At 40.7% G+C, this 18385-nt stretch overlaps 1 protein-coding gene across 6 annotated transcripts in view; it reads left to right on the forward strand.

Annotated features, from left to right (window-relative positions):
- The first annotated feature begins 2720 nt into the window (after positions 1-2720).
- The window catches only part of PNPLA8 (patatin like phospholipase domain containing 8), a 40463-nt gene continuing 24798 nt past the window's right edge, over positions 2721-18385 (forward strand). For 3 of the 6 annotated variants that reach the window (XR_010372265.1, XM_064447610.1, XM_064447621.1), the window contains exons 1-6: positions 2721-2910; positions 4021-5219; positions 5997-6146; positions 7407-7558; positions 9242-9336; positions 14656-14827. Coding sequence is in view for 5 of the 6 variants with exons in the window: in XM_064447610.1 (XP_064303680.1) it covers positions 4113-5219; positions 5997-6146; positions 7407-7558; positions 9242-9336; positions 14656-14827 (1676 nt within the window). In the remaining variant the exon portion in view is untranslated. Of the gene's footprint in view, positions 2911-3092; positions 3407-4020; positions 5220-5996; positions 6147-7406; positions 7559-9241; positions 9337-14655; positions 14828-18385 lie in introns of those variants that run through there. The other 3 variants (XM_064447585.1, XM_064447602.1, XM_064447594.1) reach the window with 3 other exon arrangements.

Raw genomic sequence — 18385 nt, forward strand, 5'->3', positions numbered from 1 at the left:
TATCTTTTAAATAAATAAATTTGAGATCATTTCTTCTTAATGTCATCACCACAGCAAGGAGAAGGCTAAATTGGCAAAATATTTGAGAAGGTGTGGATGCAGAATTTGTGCCTGGGAATACATAAATTTATCCTTTTTTTGTTCAGTGATTTTAGTTCTTTTGGAGAGTTGAGTGGTTGCTTTGAGAAGCTGATGAATCAGGGGCCTCTGAACATGTCAGATCAGATGGGCCTATTCATCCCTGGGGAGAACTGTGTGGCAAGAACCCGTGGGTTTGCGATTAGACCCAAAATGTCAAATCCCTTCCAAAGGCATGAATTGACATACCAGCTGTACATATCCCAGTGGTGAGACAAATGCCTAAGCAGGCACAGAAGTGAATTTTACAATGAGATTATGGGAGAAATTATGACTGTTTAGGAAGAAGCTATGCCCAGATAAAAGGCATCAGCTGCCACCTACCTCCAATACTTTATTTGCAAAGAGATGCAGGATGTGTGGTGGCAGCCTGAGGCTTCCTGTGGCCAAATTTCCTTCTTACTGGCTTTGTAGTTCTTGTTTTGCCTAACCCTTTGTTGCCGTAAGAATGCAAGTTAGCCTGTTCAAAGCCAGCTCAGGCTTCAGATAGGACACTGCTTCTCAAGCCATCTTATGAAACCCAATTCAATTCACCATGCTGGCAAGCAGACAAGAGTCCTGGGGCTTGTACAAGGGCAGACACAGCTGGGGAAGCTGCTTAAGCTAACACTGCTACCACAGTCTAAAACATACCAGTACTGTGCTGCTCTCATAACAGTAAGTGGCCTTTACCTAAACAAAATCATAACACAACGGGCAGCAAAACCTCCCTGCTTATCTACATCTGGCACTTAGGGCAGACACCACTACTGTTTCAGCTATTTGGTTTAAAAATTAACTTAGCCATATATAATGAAAATCCACAATAAATTAAAGAATAGCACACAAGTCTTAAAAACAGTTGCCAGGAGTAAACCATCAAGAGGTAATACAGTCAGACGTGTAGTCAACTACAGACAAGGCAGGCAGACCATACCTGCAGAACAGGCCACTGTAATCCAGAAAGCAGCAACTCTGAAAGCATTGAGGAGGGAACAGATGAGCACCTCACCTGGCTGTGAATCACCGCTGTCCTGTGCCAAAAGGATCCTAGGTAATGCATGGTTCATGAGCTATTTGTGGACACTGAGTATTTCACTGAGGAAGGCATACTGGAATACTGCCCTTAAGTCTTGTCTTGGTACCCTTTTAAGAGTGCAAAAATTGGATTGTATTGGGTTTAGGTGACAAGGTTCTTGGTAGCAGGGAGGCTGCAGGGGTGGCTTCTGTGAGAAGACACCAGAAGCTGCCCCCGTATCAGACAGAGCCAATGCCAGCCAGCTCCAAGATGATCCCACCGCTGGCCAAAGCCGAGCCCATCAGTGACACTCGTAACGCCCCTGTGACAACCTGTATAGGAAAGGGTAAAAACTGCTGTGCAACAGCAGCTGGGAGAGAGGAGTGGGAGTATGTAAGTGAAACAACCCTGCAGACACCAAGGTCAGTGAAGGAGGAGGGGGAGGAGGTGCTCCAGGCACCAGAGCAGACATTTCTCTGCAGCCTGTGGTGAAGACCATGGTGAGGCAGGCTGTCCTGCAGCCCATGGAGGTTAATGGTGGAGCAGATATCCACCTGCAGCCCGTGGATGACCCCACGTGGAGCAGGTGGATGCCTGAAGGAGGCTGTGACCCTGTGGGAAGCCCATGCTGGAGCAGGCTCCTGGCAGGACCAGTGGCCTCATGGAGAGAGGAGCCCAGGCTGGAGCAGGTTTGCTGGCAGGGCTTGTGAGACTGTGGGGGACCCACGCTGGAGCAGTCTGTTCCTGAAGGACTGCACCCCATGGCAGGAACCCACGCTGGAGCAGTTCGTGAAGAACTGCAACCCATGGGATGGACTCACACTGGAGAAGTTCATGGAGGCCTGTCTCCTGTGGGAGGGACCCCACGCTGGAGCAGGGGAAGAGTGTGAGGAGTCATTCCCTGAGGAGGAAGGAGCGGCAGAGACAGCATGTGATGACATGACTGCAACACCCATTCCCCGTCCTCCTATGCTGCTGAGGGGAGGAGGTAGAGAAAACCAGGAGTGAAGCTGAGCCCGGCAAGTAGGGAGGGGTGGGGGGAAGGTGTTTTTAAGCTTTAGTTTTATTTCTCACTCTCCTGCTCTGTTATTAATTGGCAATAAAATTTGATTTCCCTAAGTCGAGGCTATTTGGCCTGTGATGGTAATTGGTAAGTGATCTCCCTGTCCTTATCTCGATCCATGGGCTTTTCGTCGTATTTTCTCTCCCCCGTCCATCTCAGGAGGGGGGCGATCAGGCGCCTTTGGTGGGCACCGGGCGTCCAGCCAGGGTCAGCCCACCACACTGACAGGAGGCGAAAAAGGAACTACAATTTTTTCAGTTAATATTCCTAAAACATTCCAGATCTGGGGAACGTCTTGCGTTGGGAGATGTAGAAAGTTCAATCTGTTGGATTTATTAAAAAAAAAAAGTTACAATTACAAAGTGCAATGGACATAACACCCTCCTGCACCGAGAGGGCAGCTGGGCGGGTACGGGCCCTCCGTCTCCCCCCCCCCACCCCGGCTGTGATCTCACCCCGCCGCGCGCCGCCTCACGTCACACCACCCGCCCCGGCCGGTCAGCCGCCGCGCGCCTCAGCTGTTTCCGGCGCGCGGCGCAGGCGCAGTAGCGCGGCCCAGCTGGATGCTCCCCGCCGCCGCCGCCCTCCTGCCCGCTCCGCCGGGGTGACGCCGCGCGGGCCGCGGCCCCCCTGCTCAGGACGGGCGGCAGGTCCCGCTTGGCGCTCAGCGGCGGCCAGGGGAGCGGGGGAGGCGGGAGCCGCTGCCCAGCAGGTACCGCCGCCGGCGGCGGGGTGGGCCGGGCCTGGGCCGCGTCGTCCCGGGGGGCGTAAGGGGGGCGACGAACGTGTGCCAGGCACGCGGGGCTCGGGTGCGTGACGCAGGGGGTGGAGGCGTGACGTGGGAACGGGACGGGACGGGACGGTCTCGGCGCTTGTTTACGCGTCGGCTCCCGAAATGGTTTCTGCGAAATGGCGCAAGCCGGGAGGCGCCCCCCTGCCCGCCCCGCTGTGTTCCGCCCCGCCCGGGGCCGGGGCCGGGGCCGGGGGCGGCTGGAGGGGCCGGCGGCGGAGCAGGAGGGCTGCCGGGCGCGGGACGGGCGCAGCGCGGGTGCGGGCGCGGGCAGTCGCTGAAGTAACTGTAAGTAACGACGCCGGTGCCCGCGGGGGTGTCGCCTCTGCCCCGGGCTTGGCGTCGGCGGCGCGGGTGTCGGCCTGCCCGACCTCCTCGGGCACCTCTCGCAGCAGCCGGGGAAGCCTGAGCTTGCCATGTAAGCAAATAATGGATTTGCTCCTGCCGTTTCAGCGCAAACCTTGTATATTGTGTAAAACTGATCCACCTCGGACACGTCTGTGTGTTCCTTGTGGAGTAAGGATTATGTATTCCCCTTAGCTCTAGGACAGGGACGTTTCGTTGAGCTTGTGGCTTTGTACTGAAGCTTTGCTCAAAGAATTGTTGACCTTCCTGCCCTGGGAGGAATTCTGCAGAGGGATGGTAATATAATGACAATTTCATTTGAAATTTGGTCTCTGTGCAATGTAATTTGCTAAATAGATACAAATTTCTCTTTATTGGAAAGACTGGCAAGCAGTTTTCTATATGTCACTAAGTGCTTTTGACAAGTGTTGCAAATTCTTCAAGATGGACTTAAACTGGCCTTCAAAGAATAACATGTTGAAATTAAAATGTTGGCATGATACTGCCAAATGTCCTGAGCAGTAGATATTCAAATCAGATAATCTCATGGGGATGTTTTTCTGTCTTTACTGAAAGAATAAGTAAGCTGCATCTCCTTTAAGTAACTCTAAGCTCTTAGTGTAACTTGTTACTGATTCTAGGTCTCCATTGTTGTTTTTTTGTTGTTGTTGGTTTTTTTTTTTTCAGATAACACTGTGATACGAGACTTATTTATTGAAATGTGTTTTCTGGAGTGAAGTAGACAAGCAGCCTAGAAAAGGTGTAATTACTTATAAGTAATGACAGTTCATTTATCTTTAGACGCATATTTGTTCCTTGTGATTAACCCAAAAAGTCTTTGGTGGAAGCAAAGAAACAAATACCTGTATTTGTATAGACCTGAAGTCTGCTGGAGGATAAATCATGCCATTCACCTGAGAGTTTTTCATACCGGCGAGACTCGGTGTAAATGGGCCAGAAGCAGAACACTTTGGTACAATAAATACATTTACAGCCATGACTTTTTATACTACAGAGTTTCGAAACTTTTAACTTCTTCCAAAGGACTTACAAAAGTGAACAGTCGCATGTCACGAATTAAGAATACTATAGAATCTGTTTCAAAGGCAGTGTCTGGCACTCACAGTGAACTGGTTTCACGGATAGCTCGATTAAAGTCACACTCAGGTTCTCTGCGAAAAGGAAATAAAAGTAATGCTGATACAAATAACATTAGTGCAAGTCTAGAAAATTATAAACAAGTCACAGATGCCAGAACTCAGGAGGATTGCAACAGAGGCCCAACTTGTGCAAATGCAAACTCAGACTCTGTGTTAGTAAGTTCAAGTGACACTTACCGAGATATTCCAGAAGATTCAGCATCTACTAAAAACCACCTTTTTCATATAAGCTACTTTTCTACAAATTTTGGAGAGACTTACAACTTTGTAGCTGATCATATCAACTGGTACTTTAATAATAACTCTGTTATGGATCAAGAGAAAAAAAGGAATGCTTTATTACAGGACTCTGAAAGTGAAGAGAGAAATAAGCTTGATTCATCAGAAAGTGCTGTAATGAGTGAAGAAAAGGCAGTGGACTCAGAGGCTACTTTACCTCCTGAAGCAGAGACTCTGGGTGCTGAAAAGACAAACACTGCTCTTCCTGTTTCCACTAAAAAAAGTATTGCAAACTTTCTTTCATATCCCAGTAACAGTGTACAAGCTTTTGTAGACAGTTACATTGGTGGGTTGGTTCCCAAGTTAAGATCAGATACAAAAGTTGTTTCACAAGAGAAGAGTAAACAGCCAGAACAAGAAGTGTCTGAGAAGGATGAGGAGGATAAAGCAAAAGAGGCTAAGACTGCAGAAGAGAGGGAAAAACATCTGTCCCTTCAGAGAGAAAAGGCAAGTCTTGGTTTAGTGTTATTTCTTCATGTATTATTTCTATGTGTATATATATTTTATATGAGCCTGTATATACACTATACAAGCATGTGTCTATACCCATATGTAAACTTCCATATACATATAACTTACATAACTATATACCTATGTATGTACTTAAATGTGTACATATAGATGTACTTACCTGTATTTATATGTGTATGTACATATAAGACATAAAAACTGTATAAACTTAAGTATACATACTCTAAGTTATATGTAAACTTACATGTACATACAAATTCTTATGGGTACGTATACATATATTAAAATGTGTATATACTTTATATGTAGATGTAAGTTTATATATAGAGTGTATATATGCATATACACATGTATGTGTGTATAGTATATACATGTATGTAGTTCATATGTATGTAGAGAGAGAGTACCTAAATATAGGTAGATCTGGTTGCCTTTTTTATTTGTTGTAGTTATAGTAATCTTACACTCCTTCATGGTCCAAATATTGTGATTTCAGAGTGAAATGCTGACACATGCTTGTTTGGTGTCATGTTGCTGTGAGCTGCCTTTATTTATTTTTCTGGTATACGAATCAAAAGGTTGCCTGTTTATGTTTAAGCAATGCTTACGTGGAGCCTGTAGCAGGTCTCTTGTACAACATGCTGTCCGTTACTTCTGAGAAATCTTAAAATAACAGTTTGGAATTAGTCATGACAAGTTTTACACATTTCTTAGAGTAGTTTTATGTTATTTGTGTAACTTTATCTCTTTTAGATAATTGCAAGAGTGAGTATTGATAACAGGACTCGAGCTTTAGTTCAAGCCCTACGAAGATCCTCTAATCGAAGAGTCTGTATCAGCAGGGTTGAAGAACTGACCTATCATCTTCTAGAATTTCCAGAGAGCAGAGGAGTTGCAATTAAGGTGCAAATAGTCTTTATGCTTAGGCAAAAAGTAAATATCTGTCAGGCGATTGACACAGAATAACATCAAACTTTCTTCTGTGCTTTTGTGGGCTAGTCATGTTTTCTATTTGTAAAGAATGTAATGTGAATGTCTCTCTTTATAGCTGTGTTTTTAGCTGTTTCAAGCAGATTCGTATGCAAACTATCAGTATTTTTGCTAAAGTCTCTTAAGATTGCAATGTTTAATTTAGAAGCATACAGCATTGTCATGTGGATAGATAGTATAGCTTAATCTAGTGGTAGATGAAGGTCATACTCTGTGTCCTCTGTCGCAATTGACCAGACGGGAATGTACGGTACAGTTGATCTGCGTATGCCCAACAGTTTTTATGCTTGTTTGCATGCTTCCTTCGAAGAGAGGTGACAGGAGTGGAGTATAACCATCAAATAAGTTCATTTAATCTAGTCCTACTCATTCTTTTTCCTGCAGTGAGAGGACAGGAGGTGGGTGGTAGACTATTCTAGCAGTACTAGTGAAATCACTGCGTTTGTCAGTCTCGTGCTTTTTTCCGCAAGATGTGACAGATATGTGGCGTAGATTGTAGAATTGCTGGAAAAGAGATCTTCTGGAATGGAGCACATGCCGGATCAATCATCAGGGCAGGGTGCAGGTCGGGCATCCACATGAATAGATGTGAATTACTTTATTATGAAAGAGTACGTTCACTACTCCCATTTTGATTATAATACTTTATATCTTTGTGATAATAATTGTACATTTAAAAATTACGCAGTATGAGGAATAATTTTAATTTTTGTTTTGTTTTAAAATTAATGTACTTAAAAGGCATTCCCTGTTCTGAAGTAGTGTGATAGTTATTCAGCAAAATCTGGGCTTTTAGCTATACTTGGTGTGCTCCATACTTGAGTTTATATTTGGCCATATATACATATTTATATTATATTGACATTAAAGTCAATAAAACTCAACTGCTGGTAAACATAATCTTTCGAATGGCTAAAAAAGCATATATTTCCTGTTGATTGCTTAATTCTGATATGTAGTTACTTCAGCAGTGAGGCGTGTACAACATAATATTGGAGTCCTTCTTTCCCTTCTTAGAAACAGACATAGGTAAATTCAGATTTAAAGAAGTCTTCCTCTGAGTTTAACTAATACATTATTTTTATACTTAAATGCCAAACTAGTAAGTTTAAGCATGGATTCTTTTGTTATAAACGTATAGTTAGAATGAAATGCCTTTGTATTTATCAATAGGAAAAATTAATCCCATGCCTACTGCGACTGAGACAGGCAAATGACGAAAGTCTTCAGGCTGCTGTTAGAGAGACTTTAGCTATAATTGGATATACAGACCCTGTAAAAGGCTGGGGAATTCGAGTCCTCGCTATTGATGGAGGAGGAACAAGGTAACTTATGGGGTTTTTATACACTTGTAGCCTTTTTCGTAACTGGAAATAAAACTTCAGTTTCTCTTTGATAAGTTTGTGTCCACAGATGCAATTTATCATTTACACTTCTGTAACGTTTGACTATCCAAGTGATGGGTATTATTTTTGTATGCATTTGTGCTTAAATTTCCATGCATTAGTAGTCCTATGAAACTGAAATTACTTACCCATTTAAAGTTGGCTACACACTTATGTGCTCAGATTGGCTTTCTCCTCTTGGAAGTTAGTCTGCTCACAAGTCTAATCTCAGAAATACAAAGTTGGTGTGAAATGCTAGAAGTAGTTTATACTCTTATGATTGTGTTGACTTAGTAATACAAAAGATGTACTTGTCTGGAGGGTGACCTGCCTTAGCATGGCTGGTCTCATATGAAAGAATGAATAGGCTAGTGGTGAAAGCTACTCTAGCCATGATGTTGATTTCTAGTTCTTCTACAGTGAATGCTTTTTTTTTTCAGTTTGCACACCACATGTCCTTAGTTACATGTGCTCTAGTTCCTCATGAATGTACACATTTACCACAATTTGTAGAGTAGTAGCAGAAGCATGTTCATTAAATTTGAAGTCTGATGTTTACTAAAAGCTGTGTTTTGGGGCATATTTGAAGAAATCTCATTGACAAATATTTACTGATTCACAAATCTTTATTGGTAGAAAGTGAAGTGTGGAGTCATTGCAGAAATAGTTTCATGAACTTTTTGTTTCCCCATGGCATTTCTGTACTTGCATCAAAATGAATTGTCTTCAATAAGGAGTAACAACTCAGCTTGAACATATGTGTTTCTAAAAGTTCGTTGTAGACCATAAAGATTTTACAAAGTAGAAAGATGCTATATGTATAAATGCATTGTGTTAATTTTCTGTTATATTTCTAGGGCAGTGACCTTAGAAGGCGCCTTATCTTTAGAAAGCGGTATCTACATCTGTAACAGTAAATGAAACAAGTCTGGAGAGTGAGCCTGAGTACAGATACTGACTGTTGCGCCACTTAATTGGTGGTGTTCAGCTGGTTATAGTTTTGCACTGGGCTGAGTAGTGCTCCTTAGCACAAGCCAGGACAGATTTGGGGACAGCATGCAGGAGGTGCCATTCTCAGCAGAACATGTTGGCAAGATGGCACTTGGTTTGGTGCTCCTTTTGCTGTGTGCAGTTCTCTAGCTCTACCTTTGCATGCCACATGCTCTGTTTCATGCTACAGAAGTGCAGGTCTGGTGGTCTGGAATGCACCTCTCTCATTATTTCCAACATATTGAATTGGGGCAAAAAAACCACAGGCAGAAAAATACTGTGACCTAGGGGCATTATAGAGCCCTGTTAAGGCCAGACTTTAAGTGCTGTGTGTTGTGGATGCAGCTGAAGTCTGTCCTGAGTCTACATCCACAGATGATCATCCCTGAGCCTTTGCTCCAAAATAATATGGCTGTAGCTGTTGAGTACTGTTTTTGGTGTGCCCAAGTATGTAATTTAGTATTCACCATTCCATTTTAATTGTGTTTAACTGTACTCTTTCATTCCCTGAAATAGTAAGGATTCTTACTGTTATTATTCAGTTACAAATAAGCAAAGGTGGGCTTAATTAGAGTTATGTAAGATAAAGCTACCATTGTATGTGAAGGTTGGGTTTTTTTGTGTGTGTTTCAGGGGTTTAGTTGCACTTCAGACTCTACGGAAACTAGAAGAACTGACTGGAAAGCCGGTTCATCAACTTTTTGACTACATTTGTGGTGTAAGCACAGGTAACTGTTAAACGACAAGTTGGAATTTTTCTGTGAATATAGTAAAAGAACATCTGAGAGTAAATGTATATTTTGCAGAACTTGCTGTTTTCTGACTTTGAGTGTAAATTGGGAAAGCATAGGTGTGATTTCTGAAGTCTTTCTTTTTTCTTCTGAATCAGAACTTTGGGTGGTTAGTGACACACCTGTAACTTCAAACAGATTTCTCATTTTTCAATGAATGTGAAACCTTTGTTTTGTGCACAGATACAAATACAGATTACAAATTACAAATACAAATTAGATGTTTATGGGGCTTTACAGACAGCTAAGGTAACATCCCTCAGGGACTGGTGCTGGGCCAGTAGTGTTTCCTGTCTTTAATAAAGACTTGCAGAGTGGGACAGAATGTGCCTGTAGCAAGATCTTGGATGATACTAAATTATAGGAAGTGGTCAGTACAGTGATGCTCTCTGTTCAGATTGACCTGTACAGGCTGGAGAAATGGCTTGACAGAAACCATGTAAGGTTTAATAAAGCCTCATACCAAGCCCTCCATCTGAGGTGGGCTGACTGACTGGAAGCCAGCTTTGCAGAAAAAGACCTAGTCTTTTTGGAACAAGTCGAACGTGAATCATCAGTGCACCCTTGCAGCAAAGAAAGCTGACCACATATTGGCTTGTATGCACAAGAACATACCCAACAGGTTAAGGGTCTTGGGCCACTGTATGTTGAGTTTCGGGCTCCTCAGTAAATGCTTCATCTGTTGTGTGTGTTCTTGTAAGTACTGAGTGTGGCAGTGGGACAAGTAGATAGTCAGGGGACAGGAGGTCATGACCTAAAAGGAGGGAGTGCATGAACTAGGTTTACTCAGCCTTAAGAGAAGGCTAAGGGGTGGCCTTGTTGGTGTTTCAACTAATGGGAAAATACAGAGATGGTGGAGCTAGACTCTTCTCGAGGGAGCACAGTGATGGGAGAAAAGACAACAGACAAGTTGGATTATGGGAAGTTACAAATAGGTATAAAGAATCATATTTTCCTTTCAAGGATGGTCAGACACTGGAAGGAGTTGCATGCACAGGCTGTAGAGTCACCATCCTTGGAGATGTTCAAAACTCATCTGAACAAGTCCTGAGTAACCTGTTCTAAGTGAACCTGTTTGAAGAGGAGGTTGGACTAGATGACCTCTAGAGGTCCCTCCCAGCCTTAATTACTCAATGATACCTTACTCCTCTCTAGGAATTAGGAAACTCTAAAGCTTAAGTTTCTTTTTAAAAGACAGCCATCTATTTCAGAAATTACATTAGACCAGTAGCAGCATAATGCTTATTTCTATTGTAAGTATGCTGTAGTTCAATAGCCTGGTTTCCTTTAGAAACTCACGTACTTCAATTTTTTTTTTTTTTCACTATGCTTATCTTCCCTACAGTTTCATTCAGAAATAACATTAAATGCAGATCACCATGAGTAGTCATGATGTTCGTGTTTCCAGAGATTTGCTTAATAGGCTCAAAATAGTAGAGAAGAGGAGAATGTTTAGGTCTATTACACAGAATTTGTTTCTAGGCACAATCTAGTTCCCTGCTTTACGTGTTTAATAGTCTTTGAAAAAAATCCTTCCTTAGTTAATTTAGCAGTAAGTGGTTGTTCCTTTGGAAGATAGTTTCAATGCAAAACACTTCTCTAATGTCCCCTTCAATCGTAATAAAGATATTTTATCTTTGATAGAGAGGCCTGGTGCTCTTAATTTGATCCCACTACTCTGATTAGAACTAACTTTATTCTTAATTCTTCACAGATTCTGGGTTTTGTAACTGCTAGTAAGTATTCAACATGTTCTTTGGTTACACTATCAAGCTTTGGTCTGCAGTCGTCCAGCTTGCAATAATAGGTGACAAGACGTGGCTGGGAGAGGTTGTACATATCTGTCACCAGGTGCTAGCAGTGTACTTTACCATTTCAGTTTGTGTTGGCGGTACATATGCCAATAGGATTTGCAGAAGCTTGCAGCTGGATGAATTGTGGTTTGCAAGAGTGGCAAATGATGGGAAGGATGCCTGCTGTGCATTATACTTCTCGTTTCTTCTGTGCTATTCGTGTCTGTTAATATTATCTAGCTGTCTTGCCTTTGAGGTTTAGAAATAATTAGTTTGCTGTGAATTCAGCATCGCAGGGTCTTTGTGGTTAGCTTCCCTGTACTTCTCTTCCCTGGTGGTCACAGGGTGTAAATGCAGGCAGTCATAGAGAAAGATCACGGGCATGATGCTGTACTGGGGCCTGCATACCTAGGTCACCTGCCTGTTGCTGAGCACGGTTTCTGGGCACGGGAGCACCAGAAAATCTGCAAGCACGTGCAATGTAGTGGTAGCCACTGAACCTTTTTTTATGGAAAACCAAGTTAATATACAGTACAGTGTACTGAGTTTGTGCCTGTTCTTTGCAAAAATCTAGAGAGGAACACAGAGCAGTTGAGAGGAGAAAGTGCCATTGCCCCGTGAACTGAGGTGCTGGGAATTCTGTAAGTGAGGATGGTTATCACTGTTCTTCAGAGTATGACGTGCTTTTATAGATGTGCAGAGCACTTAACCCATTGAGGACAACTTATTTGCAGGCATGCTGTGAATGTGGCTTGTTTCACTGCCATGCGCTTTCACTGCTCATGCAGTCTCCCGGTATATCAAAGATACTTCTCAACAGTGGTGCACTTATAATTCAGTCACAGGGAGCCATTTATAATATCAAGAGATGATCAGGCAAAGTGCATACTACGACGTTTTCAAATGTGCCGGCCTGCTCCAAGAATTTTAAAAATACACTTTTCTCTAAACTTTTATTTTGACCAAATAATTAGTGGCATTCAGATGCATTGTGTGAGGGATTCATTCCTTGACATACTGTGATCAAAGATTCTCTAAGTATGTTGTTTTCCAGTGCATATTATTAGAGACATCTGAATTGTACTGGTGTCTTTGATCATGAGTTTTGGATGTATGTGAAGTTTGCATAAGGACTTCACATAAGGATATTCTCCCAGAGTATTCCTCTCAAGTTAAGAACAGCATAGGGCCAGTGCCCCCATGTATTCTCTCAGCCTTAGCTTCCTTAAACAAAGCTGATGTCTCTGCGTTGATGGGGTTTTTTTCTGCCTGTGATGTCCTTCCAGTTTTGAAATGCATTTTGAAAACCTTTCTGATGGAAGAAGTATTTTTTTCAGGAGAACTCATTAATAAGTCAAGTCATGGTATCACAGAACCAGAAGTGTGCTTAGGAGGTTACCTCATACCTCAAGGGAAAGATCAGCTGTATGTGTTTCACTGCTGACAATTTCCTAAGCTTTTGAGTCATGTCAGACCTCTTCAGAAAATCTGTGCTACTGCTCTGCTGTCTGTCTTTACATTTGGGGAAAATAAAAAAAATCCTGTTTAATGGGGATCTTTCTGCTGCAGTTCAAATTTGTTTCTTCTTGTCCTGACTCCCAGGAACATGGATAACAGATTCTTTCTTTTCTCTTTGCAGTAGCCTTCTGTGCATTTAAAGGCTTTTGTCATAGCCTATTTACTCAGGCTTTCTTTACAGACTGATATCCTTGGCCCATGATTGTTTTATGGGGACTTTTTGTGTGGTTTTTTTCTTTTTTTCAATTGGTCCACTTTTATAAAGAAGTAATTCAGGTCCAGATATAGCACTTCAGCTAAAGTCTTGCTGATATTGAATAAGGAAGGAATGCTTTTGTCTTCCAGGTTATATTCTTGCCTATCTTGTGTCTTGTTAGCCAACTGTATCCCTGTGTTCTTCCAAATCTGCTCCTTAGCCTCCCAGGTTTTATTTAGGCTTTTTTTTTTCCCCATGATGCGTTGGCCATCAGGGCTGAGATGGTGGCTGGTGTTGTAGGAGTCTGTGATACAGAGCAGCATGTGATGGAAACATCAGAAACTTTTTTCACTGGACCATCTGATAGAGCCTGCACTACATCTTTGATTTTTACCTTAGTCTCCTGTGTCCTGTTACCATGCAGCAGGTTTCAGCAAAGCCCTTTAATGTATAATTGATGTTATCTACTGTCACTTATGTGCTGATGTGGACTGCAGTTTTTGGTGCCATTTTTCAGGAGGTGAAGTGAAAATGAGTTTGCATTTGGTATGAATTTTGCCTCTTTGGGTTTGAAACTGTTCACCAAAATAGCAAATGCATGATGTTATAGAATTGGTGCTGGAGAGTTAAGAGGAAAAGAAGATAGCAGAGGATTTGCATGACTCAGGAAAATGGTGTTTCTCTGCTGCTGCTGGGTGTTCAGTCTGTGTTGAATGCAGGCATTTGGTGATTTGGCAGTTCAATAAGTAAGTTTCTCTTGATGAACCTTTGATGGGTCAAGCAGGTTATATTAAGCATGTGTGCTACATTTTATAAAATTGAGGCCATCAATTCACTGACAATCAGCTGTCATGGTGGTGGGATCTGTGAGAGCAAAGGAATATTGGAAGTTATATTTCCTTTAAAGCCATCTGTAACTTTCTTTATGTAGTTCTTTCTGCATTTTGTTTTATTCTTACTCTATTTCAAGAATTTACTCCTTTTTAAATTATTTTTATTCAAATGTATTGCATTCGTTTCCAAATTGGAAAAATCACGTGTCCTAATTATCCTTAATGCTTTATTACATGTCCTCAGTGTTGCGCAGTTAGATTTAAAGGTTGTATATGTCCCTTTCAGTTTAATATATCTAAGAATTGTAGTGATGTATTCAGTGTATTTTTTCCACAGTCATCTTAATGGTGTTCTGCAACCATGCTTGCTGGATACCATTGTTTTGCTCCTACAAGGGTAGGTCATAATTTTTTTTAGGCACACACTAGATGGCAGTATGTATGAATGACTAATTATAAATGGTTGCAACCAAATGTATTCCAAACTAGTCAAAATTCCCTTCTTTTTACAGAATTTTCCTGGAATTCTTTACTGACTCAGAGTTTGTCATAGAGCAAGTAATGCTCCAAATATATTTTTAATACACAGCATAGATTTCTCTTTCCCAAAAAAGAATTGAATTTAATTTGCTTCTTACCATATACATGTTTGCAGGGATGACATCTGTCATATGAAATAATGCCATTTGTCAGCTTCTCATAGTTCTGTTTTTGAATGTAGACTCCTCCAATCTTGTACGTGTCCTTTCAAAGGTAGTTTGTGATCTTTGAACAGGAATTTAGTGATACAAATGTCAGTTGATCTTCCCTTTTCAAGATAGGCATTCTGCTAACCTATGAACTGTGTTAAATGGTAATCCATCTTTATGATCTTACTCCAGGCTATATTTTGCATTTCAAAATATTTCTTTTTCAGGAGCTATATTAGCTTTCATGTTGGGGTTGTTCCATATCCCGCTGGATGATTGTGAAGAACTGTATCACAAGTTAGGATCAGATGTTTTTAAGCAGAATGTCATTGTTGGAACAGTCAAAATGGGTTGGAGCCACGCCTTTTATGACAGTGATATCTGGGAGAAAATGCTCAAGTAAGTAAAAAAAGGATCAGGTGAAAAATAATTAGCATAACGTCTGACAGCCTTTGGTTTTGTTGTTGTTTCACTGGTAAGCAAATTCTTAAAACAACCAGAAAGGATTAGCATATACTCTCATTCTTTTGAAATAGCTGTTTTCATATTTACCAAAACATTGAAATCTTTCAATGTAATAATTGCTGTTTCTGGGGAGTAAAGTAAGCTTTAGTGCACTGATTTCTGATTATATTCCTGTATGCTTGCCAGCTCTGCTTGATCTGACTCATTATAGATCTGCTACAAATTTTACTAGCTACCTGCTGTGCCTTTTTTCTTATAGGAGAGATGGGGAGAAACGAAATAATGTGCTGGAGTAGGGATTTTAATCTTAGCTACTATATTGAAGGGTTTTGTCCATTGTCCCTTTCTTTGAAAAGGGAAATGAGCTGTGAGGATTGCAGTGAAAAAAATGTCTGCTGTGTCAGAGTTGCCAGTGAAATGGTATTTGTTCATAGATACGTATACAAATGCATTAATGGCTATTCGGGAAAAGTCACTGGAAGAAATTATTAATATTTATTACAAGTTTTATTACTGAGTTTTATTTATCTGTATTTGTGTTGATGGTTCCATTGTTTATAATTTTTAGCAAACTAATATCATAGTTTCCCAAACAGTGTAAGCTGGCACTGCCATGGGAAGAACTGAAACATCCTTCTCTGAGAGCAAATGTAAAATGGTAACAAGCTTCTTTGGATACATAGTGACAAGTTCCTTTGGGAACATGAATAATGTGTTTTATGGGATTGAAAAAGTTCTTCCCAGACATTATAGTGGGAATACCTGTGCTGCCTGAGTTTTAAGCATCTCACTTTGCTGAAGTGGAGAGGCTTCCAAGCACCACTTCTCTGTGCTTTTGCATAACTTTAGGAATAAATGTGTTCACCAAATGAATGTCATAAAGTTTTCTTTATGATCTGGAGTTCCTCTGGGGTTTTTTTTGTATAAAAGATTTTTCTCTGCCTTCTGTCTTTTCTCCCTCCTCCCCCCCCCTCCCCCCCCGCCCAGCTAAAAGAAATCTTGTGAAAATCAGAATTACTTCATGTGAAAGTGTTTTACATGCCTTTAATTAAAATGTTATTATTCTTTGCAGTTACAGCAAAGATGTGTTCATCAGGGAGGTAAAGCACTCTACTCCTGTGCAATAGACAGAAGCCAGGCAATTATTATATTATCCACAGGTTAAATAATAATTAGATTTACCAATCAACAAAGACTTTTTGTTGACCTAATTCTGCAATGTTGAATGGAGATGCTATGCCTACACAACATTTTATTCAAACAGTAGGCTTTCCTGTAGGGAAAACTGCTTCATGTTTTGTTTTAAATTCAAAAGCCTTACCTGTGCTGGGTGGGTCTTTGTTGTTTAAATGGTAGTAGACTTGTCAGCCTTGCTTGAAACGGAGAGTATCCATTTACAGTATACAGGCATGCAATATACATTTAGCCCTGCCACAATATTGATTATTTTCTGTCAGAAAGTATTTTTGCTGAAAATAATTGCACTAGGCTAATGTTGCATGCATTCATGAGGCATGTTATAAATTCCATTTCAGAAAATGACAACTAATTTTGGTTAACTAGCTTTTTATTCTGAGTGCTGTAGGGAATTGATTTTTGTCTTGCATATATGTTAATTTTAACTCTTCTTATGTATTCCTTGAATTGCAGTTTGAGGACTGGTTTTAATCAGTTACTTTTATTACTTTGTGCAGAAAATTATGCTTACTGTGCATCAGTCTATGTAACGCTATATTGAATTGCATTTGTAGGATGATCCTGGCTTATAGTTCCAAGTGTTCTGGGGTTTTTTTTGACTGATGTTTACATACACAATTTTCTTCTTTCATACTGTCTTGAGAAACCACTGGAGAAATTTGGTGAGCAGCTAGGGGTTTTCACAAGCTAACTAAAATCCCATACTGGGAATTTGTACTCTTGAGAAGCAGTCAAGCACCGTATAGAGGGTAGGGTAAAAGTTACATATTCTCTGTTGGTAGGAAAATGGATAATGCATGTGTTTGGGATTACAAGTAATATTACTTTTTAGTATTTGTTACGCAAATTGAAGTATAAATTGAGACTGCTCTCCAGTGACTAGGCGGGCAACACGTTCTGTACCAGTTTAGTCACTCCAGACATACTTAACAGATTTTGCAGCACGATCAGTGAGATGTTCTGCATCTTTATGGAACACACAATGAAAGTCTCTCCTCTAGGTTTGGTAAAGATGTCGTAGTTTCCTGGTAATTTTGTTGTGGTGGTTAGATGGGGGTAAAAGTTACAGTTTTCCCTTTTGAATTGAATGCTCTTTCTCCAGACTATCTGATTGCACCCTGGCTGTAGTCCCTGAGAATGTTTCTTCAAGCATGGTTGGCAATATGTTCTTCATAGCATTATTGAAATAAGTTGCAATATTAGTGACTCGAAGCAATGAAAGAGCAATATTTGTAAGCGAGAGTAGTTGTTTAGGTAGGTCATGTCTAGAGGACATAGGTCACAAACAGACACAAAGCAGATAAGTGGAAAAATAGGATGGCAAATGAAATTATGTGTAAAGTAACCCTTGAGTGGAAAAATGTAAAAAGCTTACAGGATTTAAGCTAAATTTAATATCAAAAGCGATTTGTGTTTTGTTATGGACGGTTTAATGAAACATCTGTATGTTTGTGGTCAAACAAGATGATTCAGTTTGTGATGGTTGGGATTAAAAACACAGAAAGTATTATAATGCAGTTATATTAATCCATAATATGGTTTCCATTTAAAATACTATTTACAGTCCCAGTTGCCCCATTTTAGAGACTGTTTCTGTTGCAAGATTGGTGAAAAGTAGCCAGTGACCTAAAGACAACTCACACAAAGGAAGCAGGACTCTAGCATTAAAAAAAAAGCAAACAAGGTAAAGTGGTAATTTGAGATAGTAAGATATCTTGAGCATTACTGTTCTCATCTTTTCTTCAATAACAAGGGCCTATTCAATAAAATTGAAATTAGGAGACTTTCTCCTTTAACACAGGATGTGACTAGACTGGAATTAACAGTGTTGTGATGTCAGTAAAGAGAATAATTGAACAGTGAGGCTTGACAAAGACATATAATATGCAATTAAGGTATTAATGCTAGCAACAAAACTAAAATAGATTTGGAGGTGATATTAAACTTTTATCTTTAGACCTTAATGTCTAAAGTTGCATAGTAGTTTCAGGGATTTCTTGTACCTACTCTGAAGTGTCAGTTCCTGGCCTTCGTAAGAAACAATATGTGAGAAAATAATTATTCAGTTTAACGGTTCTGTAATTAAGCAGTTGATATTGCATATGCAGGTTTTTTTTCTAATCTTTGCATTCAGGGTTTGGGAAAAAATATGTAATACAGATGTTTAGGAAGTAGTAGATTAAAGTGATGCAAATCAGTAGATGTCTTTCATATCTCACCTCTGTCAGTCTCATCTTTTATTTCTGAATGTTCCCACTTCATGGTTCTGTGTGCCTTCGTCTTCTGTAATCAGTT

Source organism: Phalacrocorax carbo, chromosome 1 (assembly GCF_963921805.1).
Source record: "Phalacrocorax carbo chromosome 1, bPhaCar2.1, whole genome shotgun sequence".
Taxonomy (NCBI): Eukaryota; Metazoa; Chordata; class Aves; order Suliformes; family Phalacrocoracidae; genus Phalacrocorax; species Phalacrocorax carbo.